The sequence below is a fragment of the Anolis carolinensis genome, chromosome 4 (genome assembly GCF_035594765.1).
Source record: "Anolis carolinensis isolate JA03-04 chromosome 4, rAnoCar3.1.pri, whole genome shotgun sequence".
Lineage (NCBI taxonomy): Eukaryota > Metazoa > Chordata > Lepidosauria > Squamata > Dactyloidae > Anolis > Anolis carolinensis.
The window spans coordinates 41,689,582-41,714,541 of NC_085844.1; the positions used below are offsets into that span (position 1 = coordinate 41,689,582).

General features: G+C 38.5%; 1 protein-coding gene across 2 annotated transcripts in view; it reads right to left on the reverse strand.

The window, feature by feature from the left end:
• Positions 1-24,960, reverse strand: part of prex2 (phosphatidylinositol-3,4,5-trisphosphate dependent Rac exchange factor 2) — a 145,887-nt gene that overhangs the window by 72,132 nt on the left and 48,795 nt on the right. For both annotated transcript variants that reach the window (XM_003219634.3, XM_062980284.1), the window contains exons 6-11: positions 24,722-24,883; positions 17,151-17,284; positions 16,360-16,463; positions 12,982-13,131; positions 4,105-4,249; positions 2,689-2,789 (exon numbers count right to left, since the gene is read on the reverse strand). In XM_003219634.3, the coding sequence (XP_003219682.2) occupies positions 2,689-2,789; positions 4,105-4,249; positions 12,982-13,131; positions 16,360-16,463; positions 17,151-17,284; positions 24,722-24,883 (796 nt within the window). The remainder of the gene's footprint in view (positions 1-2,688; positions 2,790-4,104; positions 4,250-12,981; positions 13,132-16,359; positions 16,464-17,150; positions 17,285-24,721; positions 24,884-24,960) is intronic.

Here is a 24,960-nt window from a genome sequence, read left to right on the forward strand (position 1 = left end):
CATTACAAGTAGCATCTGGAAATATTTAAGTAGGAAGGCTGTAAAAGAGGAAGACACAACCTCCAGGTTAATTACACTTGATTTATAGCCAATTTTGTTTTTTTCAATTCTAACACGTACATAAATTGTCTAGGATAACACTTTGATGGTGACTAGCTTGCATTCATTGATTTACTTTGTTTATCAACAGGAGATTTTTTTTCAAAAAGAGGTGTGTCTTGATATTATTTGGTGTGCTAAACAAAACCTCTACAAGAAATTTCATGTACATATGAACCTATTATTTTATCTATACACACAGTTTTAATTTCCACCTTCAAAATGGTCATCAATGGAGACGTCTGTGTGTACAGATACAACAGATCAGATTGTGCCTGAATACCATTTCAGGAAAACTAGCAATCTATCTCCAAAGGTCTGAATCTCCAATTATTAGTCAGCAAGACTTAACATGCTGTATACTGTAAAGCAAACAGTAAAATCTACAAAACAACTTAATGATAAAATAATTTAAAAGATATAATTGTTAGTTGTGTGTATATAAATCCCCATATTAAAACAAATCCATGTAAAATTGTATCCATTCATCATTTTTATGACCAAAACAGATGGTTCCTCCAACTTTATTTTAAGAATTTTATTCCTGCTGAAAGCACAGATGGGCCTGCACATGCTAATAAAAGTGGTATATCTGGCTCAAAATTCTTCGTTCTGAAATACTTACTTCAAAATGAAAGCCAATAAAATAGTCATTAACTTTGAGTACTGAATACAATTTAAAAGCAATTGCAGTATTGACATCAAAACCTTTCTACAAACAAAAACTTTTACAACACTGATATAGAAACACATACAAGCACTGAAGAAAGCACACGATTCCAATACTAAAAGAATAAAGGAATGTTGTACTATACAAAATCTGAATTTTCTTCACGTTGCTACTTTAATTCATACACATTTATGCATCATTCTACCCTCCCACCTTAACTTTAATGGCTTGGTAACAGAATGCAAGCATCATAAATATAAGCTATCTCAAACACCTTGATTTTGTTTGATTTGTTTAATGAAAAATTACATTCATTTTAATTAAACAAAGAATGAGGAGAAAGATTAGCAATTCTGCAGTAACTGAAAAATATGTATTATTTCCATTGATATTCCATTCTCGAGTCTAGGCAAACCCATTACGTCTGAACTGGGCTTATGATCACAAGTCATATCAACCAAAACAACTATTATAATTACATTTATTTACCATCGTAAAATTAAACTAACAACACAGGATCAAAACTTTTATCATATAACACGACTTAATGAGCAGTGATGGATAATATATGCAATCTGTGGGAAGCGGGAGCAATCCCATTAAAACAGGCTAGGTCTTTGATCCAAAATAGTAAGACACCACATAGGCGCCTTCTACTCTTCCATATAAAATCCAGATTATCTACTTTGAACTGGATTATATGGCAGTGTAGACTCATATAATCCAGGTCAAAGCAGATAATGTGGATTATCTTCTTTTATAATCAGGATTATGTAGCAGTGTAGAAGGGGCCTCAGACATTCAAACATGAGGAGTCCCATGGGAACACCTTGAATCAAAGAATGACATGCTATATCTCAAATGGTAGGGTACCCTGTATTTTAGTTGATGATGAGGCAGCATGAACTCTAAGATCTAGTTTAGGTACCACAGATTAAAAATCTGTGGAATGAATTAATTTTTAAAACCTAGCCAGGATCAGAAAATGACTGATCTCCAGGATCAGTTCCACAGTTTGGAACTGCAGTGTCAACTTGAATAAAGGTTCTATCACACTATGTAAGAAGTGGAAACAGAATATGTGCATGGACTCAACTCCTCCAAGAACCTCGTGTATATTTTTCAGCTGCAGCACATCAAATTCAAACAATTAATGTGAAGTCTTGGCTCTGCCTTTTCCTCTCATCTCCTTTAGTTCCCTCTGTTTAGGTTTTCCCAATAGTGTAGATTTCTCCATTTGTATTATTTTTTGGGTGGAGCATAAAATCCCCCTAGAGGCCAGCCTTAGTTGGTCTATTCCATTTGCCTGTATAGAGCTCTTGCTAGACTCCTCCTTTTTCTGCAGTAGAGCTACAGAGTTTAGAGGCCTGAGCATTGTCTGGTAATCTTAGACCCAGGCAATCCAAACAGGCATTCTTAGCACCTGCATTTAGCAGTATTCATATACCATCATTCCCAGAGACAACAGAAGCTTGTGGTCAGCCTAAGTTTCACAAAGTAGAATATCAAGATATCTTATAAGCATCAGCTTGCAATCAATCACTTTACATCAGAGGCAAAAGTCTTTCAAGGATTCCAGAGAGATGACTGCAACCAGCAAAATCTCCTTTCGTAATGTATTGTTTTAAGCTATCTTACTGTAGTCCCGGATGGAGTTAACCCTTTGTTCATCCCGCTTTCAGTAAACTCATTTTGGTTATCTTTTCATCTTGCCTAAAGTGCCTCTGTATGTTAAGGGTCTTGATCTTAACAGAAGATATACAGATAGCCCCTGAGTAAAGCCAGACACTATAGTTTTCCCAAAGGCTCGGGCGTGCCATCTCAATTAAGACAACAAAAATGAATATGTTGATATCTGTAGACAGTGAAATTTAAAAGTTAAACATTTTAAAATGATTGTGGCAAACAGATATATTTACCATGATGGATAATGCCATTCTCCAGCAGAGCCTGACCAAGATGAACACCTTCTTCAGGTCTGTGAATCTCTCCAGTTTCTAACAACCAGGACACAAACTCACTAGTTAGGGAAAAAACAGTTAACAGAAAAATTAATTCAATATATTTTAAATCAAATTATCTGAATTAGTAACATTGATAAAAGCAACAGCGCCTAGAATGGCTTTTGGCAGTGCAATGTGTAACCAAATGTCTATATGTCTGCTCAGAAGTAATTCCACTGAGCTTTTTCAATTTTCCACAGACCTGTGAACTGACCTTATAATGGATTATAGTAAAATGTCTGTCATCAAGCACTTAACTGTATAAAAACAATAGGATAGGTTTTCCAATCCATTCCAGTAATCAATAAAAGTAAAAAGCACCCTCAAAGTAGCAAGTTTATACAGTATATTGCAATCCTATTACTACTTTTAAGGAAACAAACTCTCTAAAAATAATGATCTTATTTCTACATAGAGACACACAGAACTGGACATGTCTAGATTTGTAAAAACATCTTGAAGAGAAAAGCAGATAAATATTATGGGGGGAAAACTGCAGACATTGCAGCCAAGCTGTCCCAGATTTAAAAAGCAATAGTAAGATCCACCAGAAAAAAATAAAATTTTCAAGTTGAAAGCCACATTGCTGAGAAAGGCATGATGCTCCCATTAATGCTTGATAGAAATGCCTACAGCTTAAAACGTGAATTGATTTTCTATCTTTTACTCTGGGCAAATAGAAATCTGAAATGTTTGGCAGTTGTGATATGAATAATGATTTTTCTGCTATCATGAGAGGATGGAGGCAGATTCCTGCCCACAATGCAATTCTCCAAGGTGAGTATCTATGTATCTAGAACTACATGATTTAGACAGATTGAAGAACCTGGAAAATTTAGAAGGGAAATTATCATGACCCATGAAGATACATGCTAAAGCAGTTTGTTTACTAATGAGTTCCTGATTATACAATCAAAGTGCTTTATTGTTAAAGCCTTACTGTATATTTTCATGGGCCATAATAACTTCTCCAAAATTCCTAAGATTAAATACTCGTAACATATTACAAAATTGCTTCAAACGTAGAAAGGATTCAAATCAATACATTTCTTTATCACAGAAAGAAATACTGCTTGTAGGTAAGTCTGGGGGTCTATTCACAAATTACTTTTTTGTATGTAAAATAACATCGTGATTTTAATATGACATCTTTAATGCATGGGAGAAGGATTCAACAACCCTGATCTCCTGATTTCCAAAAAGATTACTGCAATTATTTAGATGAGTTAGGAGCCTAAGAAAGAAAAATTATTTCTTACTATTGCTCTGATGATTAATTTTTTTTAAAAAGTAAAAACAAGGCCATAGTGAGGCAAATTTTGAAACACATACCTTCCAAGAAAGCATTTTGGAAAAGTTGTTAATTTTCTCTTTCGGTCTTTGATCAAGTTCCCTTGTCTACACATCATTTTATAAAGTTTCTCTCCTTGTTCTGAGATCATCACCCAGGTGTCTTGTTCCATACCTAGTTTCAGCCCTGGAAAATGAATCAAAATTCATTGATTATGAAATGTTTCTATGAACTAGCATCTAAAATTATTTTATTTTCCTCCTAGATTTCAATTTGGAGCATCTTAGATGTATGGTAATAGGTACATTCTTTCATACTTAAAGTAATTTAAATTTATGTCTATATTAATAGGATGGTAGCATATAATAAATATCATAGCTGAATTATTCCTCTCAAAAATGTATTTTCATTTTCTGTATGCAAGAGATACCAAACAGTGTTATGGTTGAGCCTCATGGCTCTACTACTGGGAGACGTGGGCGTAAGACTCCTCGAGAGTCAGATACTCTCGAGGAGCGAGAAAGGAAGCGACTGCGAGATATCTTTGCAGAACCATCTGACGAGGATTCTTTTGAGGGGTTTACTGAGAGAATGGAGGAAGAGATGGTTAGCTCGGAAGAGGATGACATGGAATGGACTCGTGTAAGGGAGGATTTGGGTGCCACTGGCAATGATAGTATGGAAGGCGATTGGGGACCTTCAGGATTAGACCCGTGGACAAGCTGGAGGGATGGGACGGGATCCACAGCTGGGGATGCTGTGGGGCGTAGTCAAAGGTGTTCCAGTTCTGATGAGGAAAGTGATGAGGAAACGCCCGGGCTAAGGAGAACAGCTGATAGCGATGAGGACTTGTAACTGGCATAAAATGGGGTTTGGGAGCAATAGCAAATTGCGTTGGGCAAGGTAATCTGGACGAACGCTTGGGATCTGTGTGGGAAGTTTTCCTGAAGACGGGTGTGATTCGTTTGCTGACTACCTTTGACCTTCCGTCGTCTTCTTGACGGACGCCATCTGCTTACTCTGGACTTACGGACTGACTGACTACGGCCTCGGATTCTCCTACCTGTGTCTATCATTGGAACTGGTGAACTACAAACGTCTGCATCTGCCTTACGACCTTCGGAATGGATTGGGACTTCGCTGACTGCTTCTGCCCTCGTCTGCTGTGTTTGTATCGGGAAATTGCCTGCTGTGTGGAGGAGTAACCTCTAAGTTACTCAAACATAGCTCTTGGCAGCAGAGAAGCATCTGCTGCCAATTAGTTGCATTCCTTTGAACTTTTTGTTCACCAGCTTCTGTTTGTTTATTCCCAGGCTGAAGCAAGCTGTTTTGATTTAACCCGGATTAAACTCCGGTTTAATCCGGTTTATCTTTTGAACGTTTTTCTTGTCTCTTTTTACTTTTAAGGCCAGTGTTTGCCTAGCCCTTGTCTTTTACGGGCATTTTTGGTTCTGTAACTCCAATAAACTTTGTTATCTTTTATCTTGTGGCGTTCTGTCTTTGACAGATTGCCCAACGCCATAAAAAAAAAAGTTTTTCCGTAGAAGTTAATTACGTCAAGAAGACGATGGAGGAGTTAAAGGCTCGTTTTGATCAATTACAGGCTGCTTTTTACGCTGCGCAAGCAGCACAGCCAGCTAAAGGACATGTTATGACTCCCGAACGCTTTGATGGGTCTAGGAGCAAACTGCCAACTTTTTTGGCACAAATTGAACTTTATTTTTCCCAGCTTAGTGCACAAGCTTTTCCTACGGACACTAGCAAGGTGGCATTTATTTTGAGTTTGTTGACTGGTCCTGCAGGACAATGGGCCACTAATTTGATTTTGGGAAATGACCCAGTCAAGGACAATTTGAGTGATTTCAAAAAACTACTAACTGACACTTTTGGGGATCCCCTCCGTACGGAGAATGCTAGTTGGGCTCTGTATCGGTTGAAACAGGGAAAGGGGACTGTTTTGGATTATTTAAATAAGTTTAATTCGTACCGTCATCAGTTAGACTGGGGGGAAAATGCATTTATGCTTTTGTTTACTGCTGGTTTAAATGATTACCTCCAGGACGAATTGGCACGCTTGGAGCCGGCAGAAAATTGGGATGCCTTAATATCTAAAGTGTTGCGTTTGGACGCCAGGTTCGAGTCCCGTAAACAATCTAGAGCAATGTGTGCGCCACCTATGTTTGAATCTAAGGCACCTGTGGTAAAGGGGGACGAGCCTATGGAACTCGGGGTGTTTAAAAAACTGTCTATAGCAGAGAAGAACCATAGGAGACAACTGGGGTTGTGTTTGTATTGTGGAAATGCTGGGCATTTCGCCAGAAATTGTAATGTAAACCCTTCCCAGCTTTCGGGAAAAGGCCAGCCCTAGTGCGACGTGAGTCCAACGCATTAGGGCTTTTAAAGCAGTCAACTGAGGGGAAGAAACATGTCTTTGTACCCATTTCGTTATCTGTTGGGGGAAAAGAACTTGTTTCTACTTTGGCACTGCTGGACTCAGGGGCTACGGTCTCATATGTGGATATTGAATTTGCTAGGAAGCATGGCATTCCTGTAGTGCGTAAAGCATGCGACGTATGGGTGGAAGGAGCGGATGGGAGACTATTGGAGACTGGGGTGGTTAACCATGAGACCTCAGAAATAATGTGGGAAGTACAGGGAGTAACGGGAACGTTTGTTTGGGATATTACGAGCTTACCCAGATACGATGTGATCCTGGGAATGGATTGGCTAGCTTTAGTAAATCCACAAGTGGACTGGGTGACGCGTAAGATAACTTTTAGGAGGCAGGAATGTTTTACTCTAAACCCTACTCAGCCTGATATGGAGGGAGTGCCTGCTGAGTATGGGGAATTCTCAGACGTATTCTGTAAGAAGGAAGCGGATAAGCTACCGCCGCATAGACCATACGATTGCGCCATTAGACTAGCGGAAGGTGCAAAATTGCCAGCAGGAAGGTTGTACGCCTTGACAGTACCAGAAAGGCAAGCTTTAAGAGAGTTCCTCGATGAGAACTTAGCTAAGGGGTTTATTCGCCCATCTAGCTCTCCAACTGCTGCTCCTGTGTTCTTTGTTGCCAAAAAGACAGGGGACCTCAGGTTGGTTTGTGATTACCGGGTCCTTAACAAACACACCATTCGGGATAGGTACCCGCTACCTTTAATCTCGGAATTACTATCGAGGGTGCAAGGGGCTAGGGTCTTTACCAAGCTTGACCTGCGGGGGGCGTATAACTTGATTAGAATACGGGAAGGTGATGAATGGAAGACGGCATTTAACACGTGTTTCGGATGTCACGAGTTCCGTGTAATGCCTTTCGGACTTTGCAATGCGCCTGCGGTCTTCCAGAGGTTCATAAACGATGTATTTAGAGACTTAATTGACCAATTTGTGGTGATTTATTTGGATGATATCTTAATTTTTTCTAAGGATGAAAGAGAACATCGTCAGCATGTTAAGCAGGTACTACATCGTCTGCGGGCTAATGGGCTTTTCGCTAAGGCTTCTAAATGCGTTTTTCATGTACCTGAAGTTGAGTTCCTAGGTCATGTAGTTTCAGGAAGGGAACTCAAAATGGATCCACATAAAGTTGACGCAGTCAACTCATGGCAAGAGCTCAAGACTAAGAAAGATGTTCAGAGGTTCTTAGGATTCGCTAATTACTACCGGGAGTTTATCCCAAACTTTGCCAAACTCACGGTACCTTTAACGCAACTCCTGCGTAAGAAACAGCCATTTGTGTGGGGGCGGGAAGCTCACGATGCGTTTTTACAATTAAAGTCTAGCTTTCAGGCAGACAACATACTAATACATCCAGATGTGGACAAACCGTTTGTAGTAGAAGCAGACGCTTCTAGCTACGCGTTGGGGGCTGTATTGTCTCAAAGAGATTCATCAGGGACTTTGCGTCCCTGTGGATTTTACTCTCGGCAACTAACACCATTTGAGCAAAACTATACCATATGGGAGAAAGAATTATTGGCGATCAAGGTGGCGTTTGAGGTGTGGCGGCACTGGCTAGAGGGGGCGTGGCACCAAATCGTGGTCAGGTCTGATCACAAGAATTTGGAACATTTGCAAACGGCCAAGAAGTTAAACCAACGTCAAATCCGATGGGCTTTGTTTTTCTCCAGGTTTAATTTCAAAGTTCAATTTGTGGAAGGGAAGGCAAACTTGCGGGCCGATGCATTGTCCCGCAAGCCTGAGTTTAAGACTAATGAGCAGGTAGTGTGCCAGACCATTTTGCCTACTGCCTCTTTATGTGTTGTGGAAAATGAGATCGGGTTACATGATCAAATCATAGAGGCTCAGAAAGAAGATGTTTGGACTCAAGAGCAACTCATGCTGTTGTCAGCAGGGAATCGTACAATACTGCCTCACTTGCAAGATCAGAATGGAGTATTGGTACGCAGGGGACAGGTCTATGTACCGGTGGGGGCACTCAGGTTGGAGGTTATTAGAGCCCACCATGACGAACCCATGGCTGGGCATTTTGGCAGATTTAAGACCGTGCAGCTCATCACCAGGAACTACTGGTGGCCAAAGATGCGGCAAGACATTCTTCGCTTTTGTGATAGCTGCGCTGTTTGCCAGCAGAGTAAGACGCCTGTTGGGCGCCCTAGAGGGTTGTTGTCGTCTTTGCCTGTTCCTGAGAGACCATGGCAAATTATTTCCATGGATTTCATTTCTGATTTGCCTAAGTCTGGGGGTTACACATGTATTTGGGTGGTGGTGGATTTATTTTCTAAACTGGCTCATTTTATTCCTTGTTCGACCATTCCAGCGGCCCCTACATTGGCTTTATTGTTTACCAAACACATTTATCGTTTGCACGGAGCTCCTGAGGTGATTATTTCTGATAGGGCTCCACAATTTGTGTCACGCTTTTGGAGACACTTCCATGAGTGTTTAGGTACTAAATTGAACGTCTCCTCAGCGTTTCATCCACAAACGGATGGTTCTGTAACTCCAATAAACTTTGTTATCTTTTATCTTGTGGCGTTCTGTCTTTGACAAACAGCCCCATCATAAGGATCCATGAAAGATCCCAAATAGATTGATAGTGATTGCATAGTCTTTTCATACATTACAATTCAACAAGGATCCGACCTTTGAATGTTTTCAAAAGTTGGAATGGGATGAATTTCAGTCTACCTGTGAGGTTCCCATGGTAACCAGGGACATAGCTGCAATGCCAGGTTGGTAAAATTATAGAATGAGAACCAGGTCATAAAGTAGTGCACTATATAGAAAGCTCCATGGTAAAAATTTGCATAATTATAGTATATAAATTGATGAGATCCTTCACAATTAGTAGAATTGTAGTCATGAAAAAACAAAGACTAAGGCTCAGATAACATGAACTAGTTTCTAAATTGCAATTGCATCTCATTCCAGGAGAAAGGTATAGTATAAATCCAATAAATAAATAAGTGGATTTTTAAAAACTTAGTGACATAACTTTAGGTATAATGTAAGATACTTAATGGCATTATCATTAGGCATAAGGCTCATTAGGCAAAGAACCTAAACAACTCCATCAGGCCCGTACATAAGAGTTGTTCTCTATCTGTAGCTTTTTTCCTTCATCCAAAATTAATTCATTGGGGGTAATAGCAACAGAAGGAAGAACTAGACTATAATTCATCAGTGGTATCCATAATACTGAAAAGACAGTTTTTCAGGTTTCAAAAACCATATGACATATAGCAATGGACCTAACCATAAAGTTGATCCTTTGAAATCAGTGGGACTTCAGATAATAAAAATTAACTTGATTTCAATCTGTCTCTTCATCCCAATCCAGTACATAAATCCATGGTTTTGTGAGGATTCCAAGCATTTTATTACTATTAACCTACTGGACAAATAAGCAAATATTCTCACAAGTTTACAATAAATATGGAAATCACATGATCCACTCTCTTTGCTCCAGTGTGCCCATAATATTGCAAGGACCATTGGGACATATGCATTCCAGAGTATCTGATAAACCTCCTGTATACTCAGGCAACCTGTAAAAACCTGCCTCCCGTTGGGATCCTTCCTGACCTGTTCACTCAAGAGTTCTGTCTGATATTCCACACAGAAACAGAATTAATTATGAACAGAAACCAAAGACTTAACTATGTAATTCCAGATACTAGGGTGCACTCTTTTGCAGCGAAGGCTAAAGTCCTTGTAAAACTACATCCTCAGTCAGTTTCAAAGGTGTTATGAGGAAGAGACACAGTGTACATCTACACTGTGTAATTAATGCAGCATGACAATTCTTCAACTGCCATGGCTCAATGTTATGGAATCATGAGAGGTGTAGTTTTACAAGAATGTCTGCCGTCTTTGCCAAAACTACAAATCCAAGGATTCCATAGGACTGATTTACGGCAATAAAAATTGTGCCAACTACATTTATTCAACAATGCAGATGCATCCTACCTAGGAAAGCTTATGCTTTCAACAACTTTTTTGTCTTGTCTCAATGGTACTACAATTAGGAACAGAAGGCATCCATATTTTAAATCAAACAAATAAAGCTTTCCCAACATTACAATGCCTGACAGTATCTACAAAGCTTTAGAAATGGGGGCAGCAGAAGAATAAGAATATCTTTTGCACACATACCCTGCCCTCTCATCCCCACAAAAAGTGTTTAAGTTCCTAAATTCTCCACCTCAGAAAATCAGTTGTATTTCATTTTCAGCTGTGATTATGCAAACGTTTTCAATTAGTCTGTATACATGAAAGTAAGTGGAATTTTGGTAAATGCTGGTTTGTAAAGTAAACTAAATAATCTAAAGCTCTTTTTCATTCATGATGAATGGAATGCTGTTTACGGCTACTTTTAGCAAAGGTATTTTAATTTTACACAATATTTTGTTAATGAATCATCTGCTATTCTGCTTGTAATTAAGTCAATGCATCCTGCTTTATAAAAGAAGTGTTTATACAGATGTTTTAGAGATAGTTGGGATGAGACAGTAGCAAAATGAAATCACTAGAGAAAAATTGCAAAAGATTTTCTTCTATAAACTTGTGTGATAAATCATCTTACTCTTACTTCTCTTTTGTTTCACTCAAAGCCTCCGGCTATACTTTTTCACTATGTCTTGGGACCTATCTAGATAATGGTTTCTTTGTGTCTCAAAAGTACAGTTTTTACATAAACCTCATAGGGAATCTAAAACATCCATGCACAGCAGCATTTTGTATGGTTGCTTGAGCATTTGACTGAAAAATTTGGAGAAAAAGGTTCAAATCCCCACTCAGCCATCAAAATTCATGGGATGACCTTGGACAAGTCATGGTGTCTCATCTCTGCCTCATGGCTGTTCTACACTGCCAAATGATGCAGTGCAAAGGTGCATTAGCCTGTGTGCACCCATACAAAACACACAAGCTAATGTGAATTAATGTAAGCTGCTTAATGTGGCTGCACCCCAGGTTAAAAAAATACAGTCTGGATCCTGCTCCAGGATTTTTAATTTCATCTTTGAGCAGTAGGGCAACCATCTGGGATCCAGGATTGTGTCCACACAGCCATTACACACTCTGCAGTATGAGGCAATTTGGGTAGGCAGGATATCCCTCCTTCCCCCACTGCCCAGCATTGCTGAAACCTATTCAACATGGCTGAGAATGGGGCAGGATTCAACATCCTCCCACATCCCAATTCAACCCTAAACAAACAGAAAGTCACTACTCCATGCACTTTAATTCCTGGTTTGTCCCATAACTGAGCAAAGCAGTTTGAGATGAACGAGCACCTTCCCTTCCTCCCAAGCTTATGGGCTCAATCACATGGCAGCAAACCAGGATATGAAAAGCATGGAGCTTTTGGGGGGGGGGGGCATTGAGGGGCTGGAATCATGCCCCATTACCAGCTGTGTTGAACTGGTTTTGGCATAACTGAACTGTGGGGCTGCTATCCCACATTGCAGGCAGTTGATAGCATCCCTGTGTAGCCATAATACAGCTCCAAAACAGTATTTTTCATACCAGTTGGAGATGCATTTTGTGCCTGTGCAGACTTGGCTTTGGAGGAAGGCAAAAACAAGCCCATCTGAACAAATCTTTCCAGGAAAATCCTATAGTAAATTCACATTAGGGTAGCCATAAGTCAAAAATTACATGAAAGCATACAACAATAATACTTTTGTAAAATAGGATGGGACAGTATTTTTGGAGAGAGTATAACAAAGACATCCAACTATTAATTTTGCCTACTAGGAGACATTTTTAAACCAAAGCGTGGAAGTACAGAATATACTGCTTAAGGATAAGAACAACCATCACGAATTGAAGTGGTTAAGATGACAATGAAAGTAATAGAAACGTAATATATTACCAAAGTTAATAAATACAATTAATACAAGTATTTATTACAGACGATCAGTCTTAAATGGAGGTATTTTAGTAAGATCAATGGTTTTAACATTTTTAATGCTTTTATTCCAGCAAGAGCAGCTATTTTGGATGTTGATATTATGTTATGTTCTTATATGTTTTCAGTAATTGCAATGGTTCTGTTTTAAGTTATGTTAATTTGACCTATGTACTATTGTTTTTGTATTGTTTTAACTACTTGTTGTAAGCCACCCTGAATCCCTTCTAGGAGAGGGGATGGGATAGAAATAAAACATATTATTTATTGTTTGTTTATTTATATATCCATATTTATATATCCACAGCCTCCCAACAAAAAACAGCCCTGTGCTCCATAATTTTAAATGCAAATGCTGTACGGATATATTGGAACAGTGCTTCTAAAGCTGTTTGATGTGGGGAACTAGCATTTCTTTCCCGAATGCATCAGGGATTGATTCTGGTTTGCAAGACTCATGTGATAATGTCCTATGACTGATGGCAAGTGAGAATCAGTAAGACTCTAGGAAAATTCCACAATGTGATATTTATATTTTCACCTTTTCTTCTTTCACGTTCTTTTAGAATAGCTTCCAGCCATTCCTGTTTTTCTTCCGGGGTTTTTGCCATGCAGACAAACCATTTATTCTTTGCTGTGTTGTGTATCTTCCATCCATTGAGAACAATGTGGCCACTGCTGTGATAGTCAGCTGGAAAAGATTAACAGAAAGCACATCTTTTAAATGTATGCAAATATTTGGACTAAACAAAAGGAAGTAGGACTTTAAATATATATATATATATGGTGTCTTTCTGAAGTGTGTACTCCTTTCCCCTGCTTTAACTTTTCCATATTTTTGTCATGTTACAATCTAAAATTGAAATAGTTTTTAGTTAGCATTGTTATCACTTCAAGTACGCAAGGTAAAAATAACTTCTACTGTAGCACAAAAGTTAAATAAACCAAAACAAACTTGAACTTGTCGGTTGCATAAGGATATACTGCCACTGAGTCAATATTTTGTAGAAGAACCTTTGACAGCAATGATTTCTGAGAATCTTTTAAAACATGTTTCTATCAGTTTTGTGCATCTAGATCACACAATGTTTGCCCATTCCTGGAAAAAATGTTCTGGTTCTGTCAGGACTGTTAATTTGCTATTACTGTTAAATCTTGCTACACATTCTCAATCCAATTCAGGCCTGGGTTTTGACTCAACTATTCTAAGAAATGAAACTTCTTGCTTTAAACCACTCTAGAATTATTTGGCTTTGTGCTTTAGATCACTGTCCTACTACCCTGTTTCCCCGAAAATAAGACATCCCCGAAAAATAAGACCTAGTAGAAGTTTTGCTGAATTGCTAAATATAAAGCCTCCCCCAAAAGTAAGACCTAGCAAAGTTTTTGTTTGGAAGCATGCCCGCCAAACAGAACACCAGAGTATACGGGATTGGTAAATGTACATACAGTAGAGTCTCATTTATCCAACATAAATGGGCCAGCAGAATGTTGGATAAGCGAATATGTTGGATAATAAGGAGGGATTAAGGAAAAGCCTATTAAACATCAAATTAGTTTATGATTTTACAAATTAAGCACCAAATCATCATGTTATACAACAAATTTGACAGAAAAAGTAGTTCAATATGCAGTAATGCTATGTAGTAATTACTGTATTTATGAATTTAGTACCAAAATATCATGATGTCTTGAAAACATTGTCTACAAAAATGCGTTGGATAATCCAGAATGTTGGATAAGCGAGTGTTGGATTAGTGAGACTCTACTGTACCATAGAGTGTTGTACATGGAAATAATGGTAATAACAAGAAATTCTTGATAGGATTCACAGTTTGTCTGGTTATGCTGGTTTGTGATGACAACTACTGTACAGTATAGAATAAATGTTAATTTTTTTTGTTCAACAATAAATGTGAATTCTTCTTTATGGAAAAATAAGACATCCCCTGAAAATAAGACCTAGCACATCTTTGGGAGCAAAAATTAATATAAGACACTGTCTTATTTTCGGGGAAACACGGTAGAAGGTGACCCTTCATCCAATTCCAGGTCCCTTGAACATTGAAACAGGCCTTGATCTGGAGCTGCCCTGGATTTGGCTCCATCTATTTTATCATCTATCCTAACCAGTTCCCCCAGTCCCTATCGAGAAAAAAAAATCTCTTCAACATGCTGCTGCCACTACCAAGCTTCACTGTTGTGAGAAGTGAAAAGCACTTCTGACTTTGTTCCATACATAGCATTTTGCACCAAGTTCAATTTTGGTTTCATTAGATCTCAAGATCTCAGAATCTTTTCAAACACATTTTCTTTGTCTCCCACATGGCTTTTGGAAAACTTCATATATCCGATGCCTTTGATGCATGTTCAATTCAGCGACTGCTTTTTTAAACTACTCATCACTTATCCCAGTTTTGTACGGTATCTACACTGCCATATAATCCAGAATATCAAATCAGATAATCCATATTATCTGCTTTGAACTGGATTATATAAATTCCATCCAGATAACCTTAATTTTATATGGCAATGTAGAAAGGGCCTAAGTGATATGTTTCTATGGACAGCTTCTCCAATCTCATCTGCAGATATTTCCAGTTCCTTCAGATTCACCATTGGCTATATTTCTTGTTATCTAAAGCTTATTTGAAAGTGTGTGTTTTCATTGTTGACCATGTCAAATTGTTAAGTCTTTATTAGGTTACTGCATAAACTTAACAATTTTAAAATTAAAAAAACTGCTATTTCACATTTGCTGAGCAATAACCTGAATGTGTTGTCGAATGGGTTTGTTTGCTTCTTTTTGGTTATATTCCAAAACCAGTAACACGAGAGTTTCAAAACAAAATCACTTGTTTACCAATTAACTGTTTCTAATTTTTCCCTTCCCTCTCCCAAAAATAAGTAATGTAGACAATAAGAAAAGCTTAATACTTGTAATTACTGTTATTATGTAATAAAAATGGTAGAATTGCATATTCTCTGAATATTCCATCTTTCTATACTTAGGGTTCAACGTTTTGTAGAGTATCTGATACATTCCTCTGACCCACTTCCAATATAGTTATTTTACATGCTCTTAAACACAAAATCGTTTCTGATCCCATTCTAAGATAAGCAAATGAATTGCAAGCAAAGAAAGAATGTGCTCTTTCCTTGTTTTTAAAAGTCTGCATTCATAATAAATACTAACATTACATAGATCTGCTTCCTTTCACATTCTTTCATGAACCGCAACTAATTGGAAAAACAGCTGGGAATATCTTCATTCTTACAAAAGTTTTATTCCTGGGTTTGACCAGTAGCCCAGAACTTTATCTATTAGCAACTAAAATATAAACAGTTAAATTCACAGAGCTGGAGGAGTTCAACAAGGGAATTGCATTGGGAGAATTCATATTGCTTAAATTTTATTACAGGGATTGCCATCTCAAACAGCCAACCACTTTTCCTTTAACATAAAATGCACTCAGGTTTCCAACTGTAAACAAGGTGCACTGGGAGTGCATATTCTTTAAAGGTGGAACTGGGTAGTTTACTGAGGCAAATTCAAATGCAGCTAGAAGACACCAACATATAAACCAATCCACTAATTTGAAATAGGACCACCTATATAACAAGAATGCAGCCAACCAATGCAATGCAAAATGAATGATAGTTTCTGCCACAGCAGCTAAAGCAGTTTTATATTTTACAAAAAGATAATTTAATCAAGAATCAGGTATTGTTACGAGGTTGTGTAACAGCTCCTAGGATAAATGACTAATATAATCAGAAGCTCAGTTCTTATTGTTTTAATCAACTTCATTTTAAGCTACCTAGTGCCAAATATATGTCATATAAATTAGTGGAAAGAACAAGATGTAATGACAACAGAATATTTTAAGGGAATGTATGCACATTTATATTTATATACCTGTACCATCATCTACATTCTCCACTTCCATCACTTCAGTGTTTATTCTGCCCCGGAAAAGATACCGATGACCTTCAGAGGAAGTTTTGCTGTTTTTCAGTCGTCTGAGGTAAGGGGAGGAGATACAAGTGCATTGTTCAAATATCAATCTTTTTTTAAACTCCAGAATAAGTGAATTGCATTAAAGAAACTACCCATTTTTTAAAGATTGCAGACTATCCAAACTTCATATATGCTGCCAGGGATCAGGGGCTGATCCAGATTTATGCACATAAAACTGGCTCAACTATCTTTTTCTTTCCATGCTAATGTGCTTTCCCCAATATCAATTCCTTCCACAAAGCCCAACCTCTACAAATATGCCATGAAGAGTTGGAAGACCTTGTTACATGGCTTAAGCTGTACAGGCAAATAAGACCCTGAAGATTAAGCAATAAGATCTTCTATCACAAAGGTAAGCAATTGAGGAAGGCTGAGGAGCTACATTGTCCTCCCCAGGAAACTTTGGAGGGCTTCCTTCCATCCATCTCTATTAAAAAATCCAAAGTTTTTTGCACTCTCGAATGGCACAAAAGTAATGTTGACCCCTTCCGGGCCCTTTAGGCTGCATGTAGCATGCACTATAGTAAACTGGACTGCAGCACAGTATCTTCTATTTCAAACATTAAGTGCATGTGCTAGCATTATATTAGGTCAAAGTATCAAAAACATTTTTAACATTAAAATACACAAAAATTAAAATTATAGGGTCAGAGCTGCATTAACGTATGCACCAATAAAATGTATCTTACCTGTGCTTCCTCTTGCAATAGACCAAAAGGTTGTCAAAGAGAAAAAACACTCGTTCCTGTATATTGCCTGCAGAGATTTTCAGCAAAACTCCACACATGAGCATTTCTGTGCATGTATCTGTAATGTTAGATCCCTGATCAAGAAAAGTAAGAATAATTTATTAGGTCCCAGATGTGTAATAGATATCATCACACGCACCTGTAGGAGTCTCATTAAAAAATAGTTAAGAATATAAAAATACATTTTTTGTTTAAGAATTTGGTTTATTGCGCATTGGTACATACTTCTCTAAATTAAATGATTGACTATAGTCTAATGAGATGATGGTGTATCACCTGAACATATGATACAGGGCACAGGATTACAGCCAGTGTTGGGCGGGGTTACGCTCCCCCTGAAGACGCAGGTTCGCAGTTTGGAAGTTCTCCTGGACTCATCACTGAGCCTGGAACCCCAAGTTTCAGCTGTGACCAGGGGAGTTTTTGCACAATTAAAACTTGTGCGCCAGTTGCGCCCGTACCTTGGGAAGTCAGACTTGGCCATGGTAATCCACGCCCTGGCTACATCCTGAATAGATTACTTCAACGTGCTTTACGTGGGGTTATATTTAAAGACTGTTTGGAAGCTCCAAATAGTCCAACGTACAGCAGCCAGATTGCTCACCAGAGCGGCGTACAGGGAGCATACAATTCCTCTGTTACTCCAGCTCCACTGGCTGCCAGTCTGCCACCAGGCACAATTCAAAGTGCTGGCTTTAACCTATAAACCCCTAAAGGGTTCTGGCCCAGTTTATCTATCCAAATGTATCTCTACTTTTGAACCATCTTGGAGATTAAGATTGTCTGGGGAGGCCCTGCTCTCGGTCCCACCCCTCTCACAGGGGTGACTGGTGGGAACAAGAGACAGGGTCTTCTTAGTGGTTGCCCCCCAGCTATGGAACTGCCTTCCCACTGATATTAGATCAGCCCCCTCCCTCCTAGCCTTAAAAAAAAGATAAAAACTTGGCTATGGGATGAGGCTTTTAGTGAATAGGGCAGTGCAATAACAGATCTGGAAAATATGGAACTGACTATGGAAAAGGCTGGATTATGACTATAGATTGTGTGATTGTAATGTTTTAAAATGTTTAATAATGTCTGTTTTTAATGTAATTTAATTTTAACATCTGTAATTATATGTTTTAAGGCATTGAATACTGCCTCCATGTAAACCGCCTTGAGTCTCCTTCGGGATAGAGAAAGTTTGAGTAGAAATAGAGCAAATAAATAAATAAATAAATAAATTTTATTGACGTTTCCATCTTGGTAGGTGATCCAGTGGACAACATCTGAAAAACCATTTTCCCTCTGCCTTTGAACTCTCCCCCCCCCCCCCCACACACACACACAAACACACATATACACATGGCTGAAATTATATTAAACTTCCTTCAGGTGCTTATGGGGTATAGAATTTGCCTTTCTAGACTTTTGAGGGTTAAAAAAGGTGTTTTTTAGGAGCAAGTAGTAGCTGGCAATTCAATTTGCCCTACAAATGTCAAAAGGACATTTGCATGGCAAATTATGCCCCCAGAGACTTCAGGGGTTGTCATGATATCACATTTTGGGACTATGGTTTTGAAGATAAGATTTCTAAGATTAAGGAGCCAAAAGTGCTGGCAAAACTTGTGATGCATAACCCACATTGGTGCAAGAAATAAATCTGAACATTCTATATACAAAGCATATGCTCAGTCAATGAGATATGGACATGTCTCTCAAAATAAAATTCATGGGTATCTTTTTAAACTTTGATTTAAGTGCATAAAGGCAGCTTTTGAGAATATGCTTTCCCAGGCCACATCTATATTGGCTGCTTAATTGGAGCATTATGCTCTGGACTGGCCCCAGATCAACCATAATGGTGGCTGATTACAGCAGACTGAACCCTCTTTGGCCTTGCTTTGGTGTCCAGATATTCCAGTTTGGTTGAGACCACATTGACACTGCTGGGCCATCCCCTACTCTTTCATGTTACCATTGCCGCTCCTCACCAGTCACAGAACTCCCACTGAACCCATGGCTGCAACAAGTGCATCTGCTGAGGTCATGCATGCTGGACCCTTATTTTGACCTCAGAAGACACAGCTGTGATGGTGCAGTGAAGCACAACAGCAGTGACATAGGAACAACCCATTCCTTTGCTCTGTAGTGATCAGGGCAGGGAAAAGTTGAGGACGGCAGTACTGTCCATGTGTAGACAGTAGAGCGGGTTGAAATATGCCTGCAAACTCCAGAGTATTCCTCTACTTTTTAACAATGATCAAAGTCAAATTAGTGGCAAAAAACCTGGGGAAATTTACTGAAAATCCCTGTTCATCGTGAAGGCTGCCAGTGCTTGATTTGAAGTGAGTACAAGTATTTTTATTTGTGTAAACAAATTCCAAGATATGCACATGCATCCCCTTGGATTTCAGCCACTGTAATTTAGAAATATGAAAACTTGGATTCATCCCTAAACATTTTTGCTTAGACCAAGCTTCTCTTAAATCAACAGAACTTGGTTTCAGGTAAATATGTTCAGTGCAGAGATGCAAGCCAAATACACTGAAGAGCTGAGCCATTTATATAAAGCAGAATTCTGCTGAAATACGAACTATAACATTGCAAAGTAATAGCTCCTAATAGTCTTCGTTTATTTAGTTACCAGATTCATTTATCTAAAAGCTTCATTTAAAAAACAGAGTACATCAATTGGAGTGCTTTCACAGCTAGTCTTTTTGAAAGCATTTTATAGGCCTATTTAAAGTTCCAAGCATATCTTCAAAGTTTCTTTCCTACATCATAAGAATATTAAATATCATGCAAAAACATATTGGGTCAGATCAAGTAATGAGCCAGGCAAGTAATAGCCTCATTAAGAATGAGTCATGTACTTCCATAAACTACAACATTTTTTCCAAGTTCATACTAAAATATAGTAACCAATGTAGGGATTACAACAAAATTGCATATGCTGCATTTAGCCAGAAATGAACAGCCCCATTCTAGCTCTAGTATTCCACAGAAAGAGCTTTGAACAAATTGGTAGAGTATTTAGTTTTTGTGCTTTTTATCACCCCATTGTGGCATGTTGCTGGAGAAAAGAGAACAAACACATGGAGGAAAAAAGGAGAAAATACTTCTACTCATGTAGACTCTGGAATCCAGCTAGTACTAAAATGATTACAACATTACAATCTAAAGGCAGAATGCCAAACAAAAAATGTAATGACATATCTAAGAAACAAAATTCATTAGGAAAAATAACCTTTATTCAACAAAATACATTTCTTGCTAACCGGCTTATTACAAAACCTGAATGCATATAGGCTATTCTACACAGTATCATGGCTGTCTTCTCTTGCAAAACAAAACAAATTAATTCACTATTTAAACATCTCAAATATGATCTGAAACATCTGCTTTAGGACTAATGAATTTAACATTCCGATGTTCAATTCTTAAAAAGAATACTTGAAGCTTGAAAATTCATATTATTTTAGATAATATCTCTTTTCTCACAAAATGTTAATCGTAACCAACACAAGCTTAGTTTTGTGACACTTGTATGTAGGAATGCAAGTCATGCTTTGATCCTCCATCAGATTCTAAATATAGTCCTTTTCCTAGCTAAACAATGTGCTAAGCATTTTCTTCTGACAGAATATCTTTAACAAGTGTGTTTCTCTGTTCATAAGCTTTCTTGCAAACCAGATGTTTAGTTAATTAAAGCAGTCCCTTGTACTATTGAACAATTTATTGCAAATAAGACGCATAAAGCTTGGCTGGTTCTTGCACAAACCATTTGAATTCAAGCAATTTGAAGTTGAAAAATATCATTTACAAAAAGTCTACACTCAAACGTAACGAGTATTAATTTGTAATCAAAATATAGCTTCAAACCTGACTGCTAACACAAATATGAAAGGCCCCTTCCTCTCCAGAGCACCAGGCAGTCTGACAGTGGTGACAGGAGGCATCCAAGGTCAGGTGACAGTCCAAACAAGCTGAGTCAGTTATGGCCTGGCAGCATGGTCCGGACTCTGCCTCATCAGCACTGTGGTATGCAGACGGGTAGTTGCTCCTCCAACTTCTCAAGCTCATTTTGTGGGAACAAAGAGGAAGGCCTTTTCGGTGGCTGTTCCCAGGTTTTGGAACTCCCTCCCTTGAAAGGCCAGAATGACCATGTCCTTGTTCTCCTTTTGTCATCAGCTTAAGATGTTTTTATGCCAGCAGACTTTTAGAAACTGATGGGGTGGGCTTTTAATATTGTGTGTTGCTTTTGTAAATAGCTTCATGTAGTTTTTTAACTGGGGCTTTTGTAAATGGCTTCATGTAGTTTTTAAACTAATGGTTAATGTGTTTAATGTTTAGACTTTATATAGTGTTTAATCTCTTTTAAAATATTCTATTTATACTATTATTTTTTATCGTTTTTAATTAGCATTGTTATTAAGTATGGCACATTATAGGGAGAAAGATAGGATATAAATGAATATAATAAACAAAGCATTAGTAACTACTCTTTGGAATCAGCCCATCACCCAGGTACAAACTATGGAGCAGAAAAACTCTCTGGGGGCCATCGACAGTACAGAAACAAATTTGAAAAGAAAAATCTGTATGCCATCTCTAATGGGTTCTACAATGGAGGGTCAACAGGTTGTACTGCTGGTGCTGAAAAGATTCAATGCACAGAATTTCCACTTGGATGGAAAGGGACCCTGTCTGTCTCCAGAGGAAACGTGTACTGGTAGTAGGAGTCTCCTTCCTAAAAGGAACAGAAGTGGTGATTTTGTAAACATGACAGGATGTCTTGAGAAGTATGCTGTCTTCCTGGGGGAAAGATCCACCATGTAACTGACCGGCTGACAAGACTCATCAAGCCCACTGACCATCCTCCTCTCCTGCTGGTTCATATGGGAACCAATGATGCTGCAAGATGTTATTTACAAAAGATCAGAAGGGATTTTGAAGCTCTGGGGAGAAAACTAAAGGATTGTAATGTACAGGTAGTGTTTTCATCTCTCCCAGTTGCACAACCCAGTCCACAAAGAGCAAGAAAAATAGTAGAGGCAAACAACTAGCTCCGCAAATAGTGGAGCAATTTGGCTTCCTGGACCAAAAGTTGGAAGAAATTTTTTTAGAGGCTCTCAAACTTGATCAGATGGATTTTAAACTGAATTGTGTGGGAAAGGTTTCAATTTTCTTGGGGACAGTACTTTATCAAGGCCTAGCCCAAAGGCTAAAGAGACAATCAGAAAAAGTACCAAGCAGAAAGAAGACAGTAATCTCAAATAACCACCTAGGGGAATGCCCCATGGGCTCAGATGTCTCTACACTAATTCACAGAGCATGGGAAATAAACAAGAGGAACTGGAACTCTTAGCACAACAAAACAGTTACGATATAATAGGCATCACTGAAACCTGGTGGGATGAGTCCTATAATTGGAATGTAATAATGGAGGGGTGCAACTTATTTCAGAGAAATAAACCAAATAGGAGAGGGGATGGGGTAGCATTATATGTTAAGGATGTTTACACCTGTGAAGAGATGCAGAACATCAATCCTGACAATCAGGTTGTGACGGCGCAAGTGGCGCCATCTATATGTTGAACTATAAGTTGCAAGATTTGAATTGTATCATGCCTGATTTTGCTCTTACCCTGTAAATGTAGTTGGATTGGTTATTTATATCTGTCAATCAATGTTGTTTGCACCTGTTATATTGCTCATTCTGCTCAACTGTTTGGCTCCACCTCTTCCTGGAGTAGGACAGTGTTTCCTCCTTTCATTCCACCAGCAAGCTCTCTACCAGATGGACGTGAGAGAGAGACTTGGCTCTGAAAGCCCTTGAAAAATTACCTCTCAGCACCAATTCTGAGGTTCTTACCCTTGGGACTCACACTTCATGTTCAGGGCCAACCTGAACAACGTTGAGGAGTCTCAAGTGCCTTCCTATCAGTCCTTTGGCAACAGAGGAAGACTCTGTCTTCAGATATAGGTCATTGGACTGAGGCTGAGTTTGCTCCGGCATTCACAGCCAGAGAAAGAGGGATCTGGAAAAGCTCCACGGACTTAAACAATCAAAGACTGTAATGTATATTTTCTTTTGCCCCCTTTGTGAACAATAAACCCAGTTTTTGAGTTATCTACAGTGTTTTGGTCCTTGGGAGTTCCAGTTTCCCTAAAGGAGGGCAAGAAGCAATCCCCTGGGGAAAGATGTCACGTCCATGCCTCTTTCACTAAGAGTACAGCCCCAGGCGCGACGGCACACAGGTAGACAGTATCAGGATAAAAATTAAGGGAGCAAAAACAGAAAAAGATGTAGTTGTGAGGGTTTACTACAGACCTCCAAGATTTTGTAATTTTCTGGGCCAGTTTATTTTCTGGGCCAGCTATGAGAGGCCTTTTTAAAAACAAGATGAAAACCCCCAAATTATTTTATTGTTTTGTATTCTGTGGCAGCACATGTGGTCCTCTGATATCTTCTAGGGAGGCTAGTGTGGCCCCTTAGCTTTCCCCAGTTGTCCACCCGTTCTAGAAAGAACTATTTCCTGATTACAGCATTACCTATAGACATGTATACAACTATATATTCCAAAACAGTCATCAGTTAAAACAACCTTGTTAGTATATCAGTTGAAGGAATAAATGTACAGCAGAAAACCATTAATCCAGTGAGTTTATATTTTAGCTATTTTCCATTTTTTCCTGCTGGTTAGGAGTCTACATTTTCTTTAAAAATGTTTAATCATGTCATTATGCAGAATGAATATGTAACTGCAGTACATGGGGAAAACAGGGCTGTTTCCAAAATTAGCAACAAGCAGGAGAATTTAATGTGTGATAATGATGCAACTATTCTTATCCCACAGCATTACCTCTCTCCCACTGTTTTCAGTGACATGGAAATTGTCTATACAATAACATTAAATCATGTTTTCTTTCAGTATTCAGGGAAAGAAAAAAATAAGGTGCTTTTGGGGATAGGCAAGCATTACTCATGTTCTGTAGAAATCTCCAAATACAGATGGCAAAGACCAGGATGATTTAGACTAGGAGGAACTCCAATGAGATCCCACAGCCCCACCATCAGTTTTCACCCACTAGTCTCTAAATCATGCTCACCCTAATGAATCAGATAAAGAGTAAGGAAGAATTCAGATGTACAAATAGTTATAGTGGAGATGAAGCTAGTCAGAAACATAATCCTTAAGCTTCTATTCCCCCACAATATCTGTCTGTATTTACTGCACTAAGAAGGAATATCATCTTATTTCTACCTTCAGATTTCCCCACTGGAAAACAGTAGAGGTGTTGGAAATTATCCAGCCACAGACTGATCAAACACAGTATTATTCTTTTTTACCAGCAAGAAAAAGGGCAAAGCACTTTAGTCTAATTGTGAGTTATGGATTGTTCCCAATATGTCACATTATGTCCTGTGCTGAATACAAAGAATGTACCATGTGCACACAATGTACCATGTGCAGATTATTAAATGCCTCCCACTTTTGATAAAATGACAAATTTTGTGACATTACCTCCCATCCCTCAATGTGAGACTGCCATTCTTCTAAAACCTCTAATTTTTCCATCTGTCTCTTGGCCTCATTAATGTTGGAGCAGACAGCTTTCATAGTTTGGAGAGCATCCATTAGCAGAGGGTAGTCACTGTGCTTTTTGGGAGTTCGCTTTAGCAACTCCTGTTTAAAAAAAAACAGAAAAAGAAAAATTAATTTCAGCACTTTCAAAGTAATTATAACCAATTCCTTCAATTTCA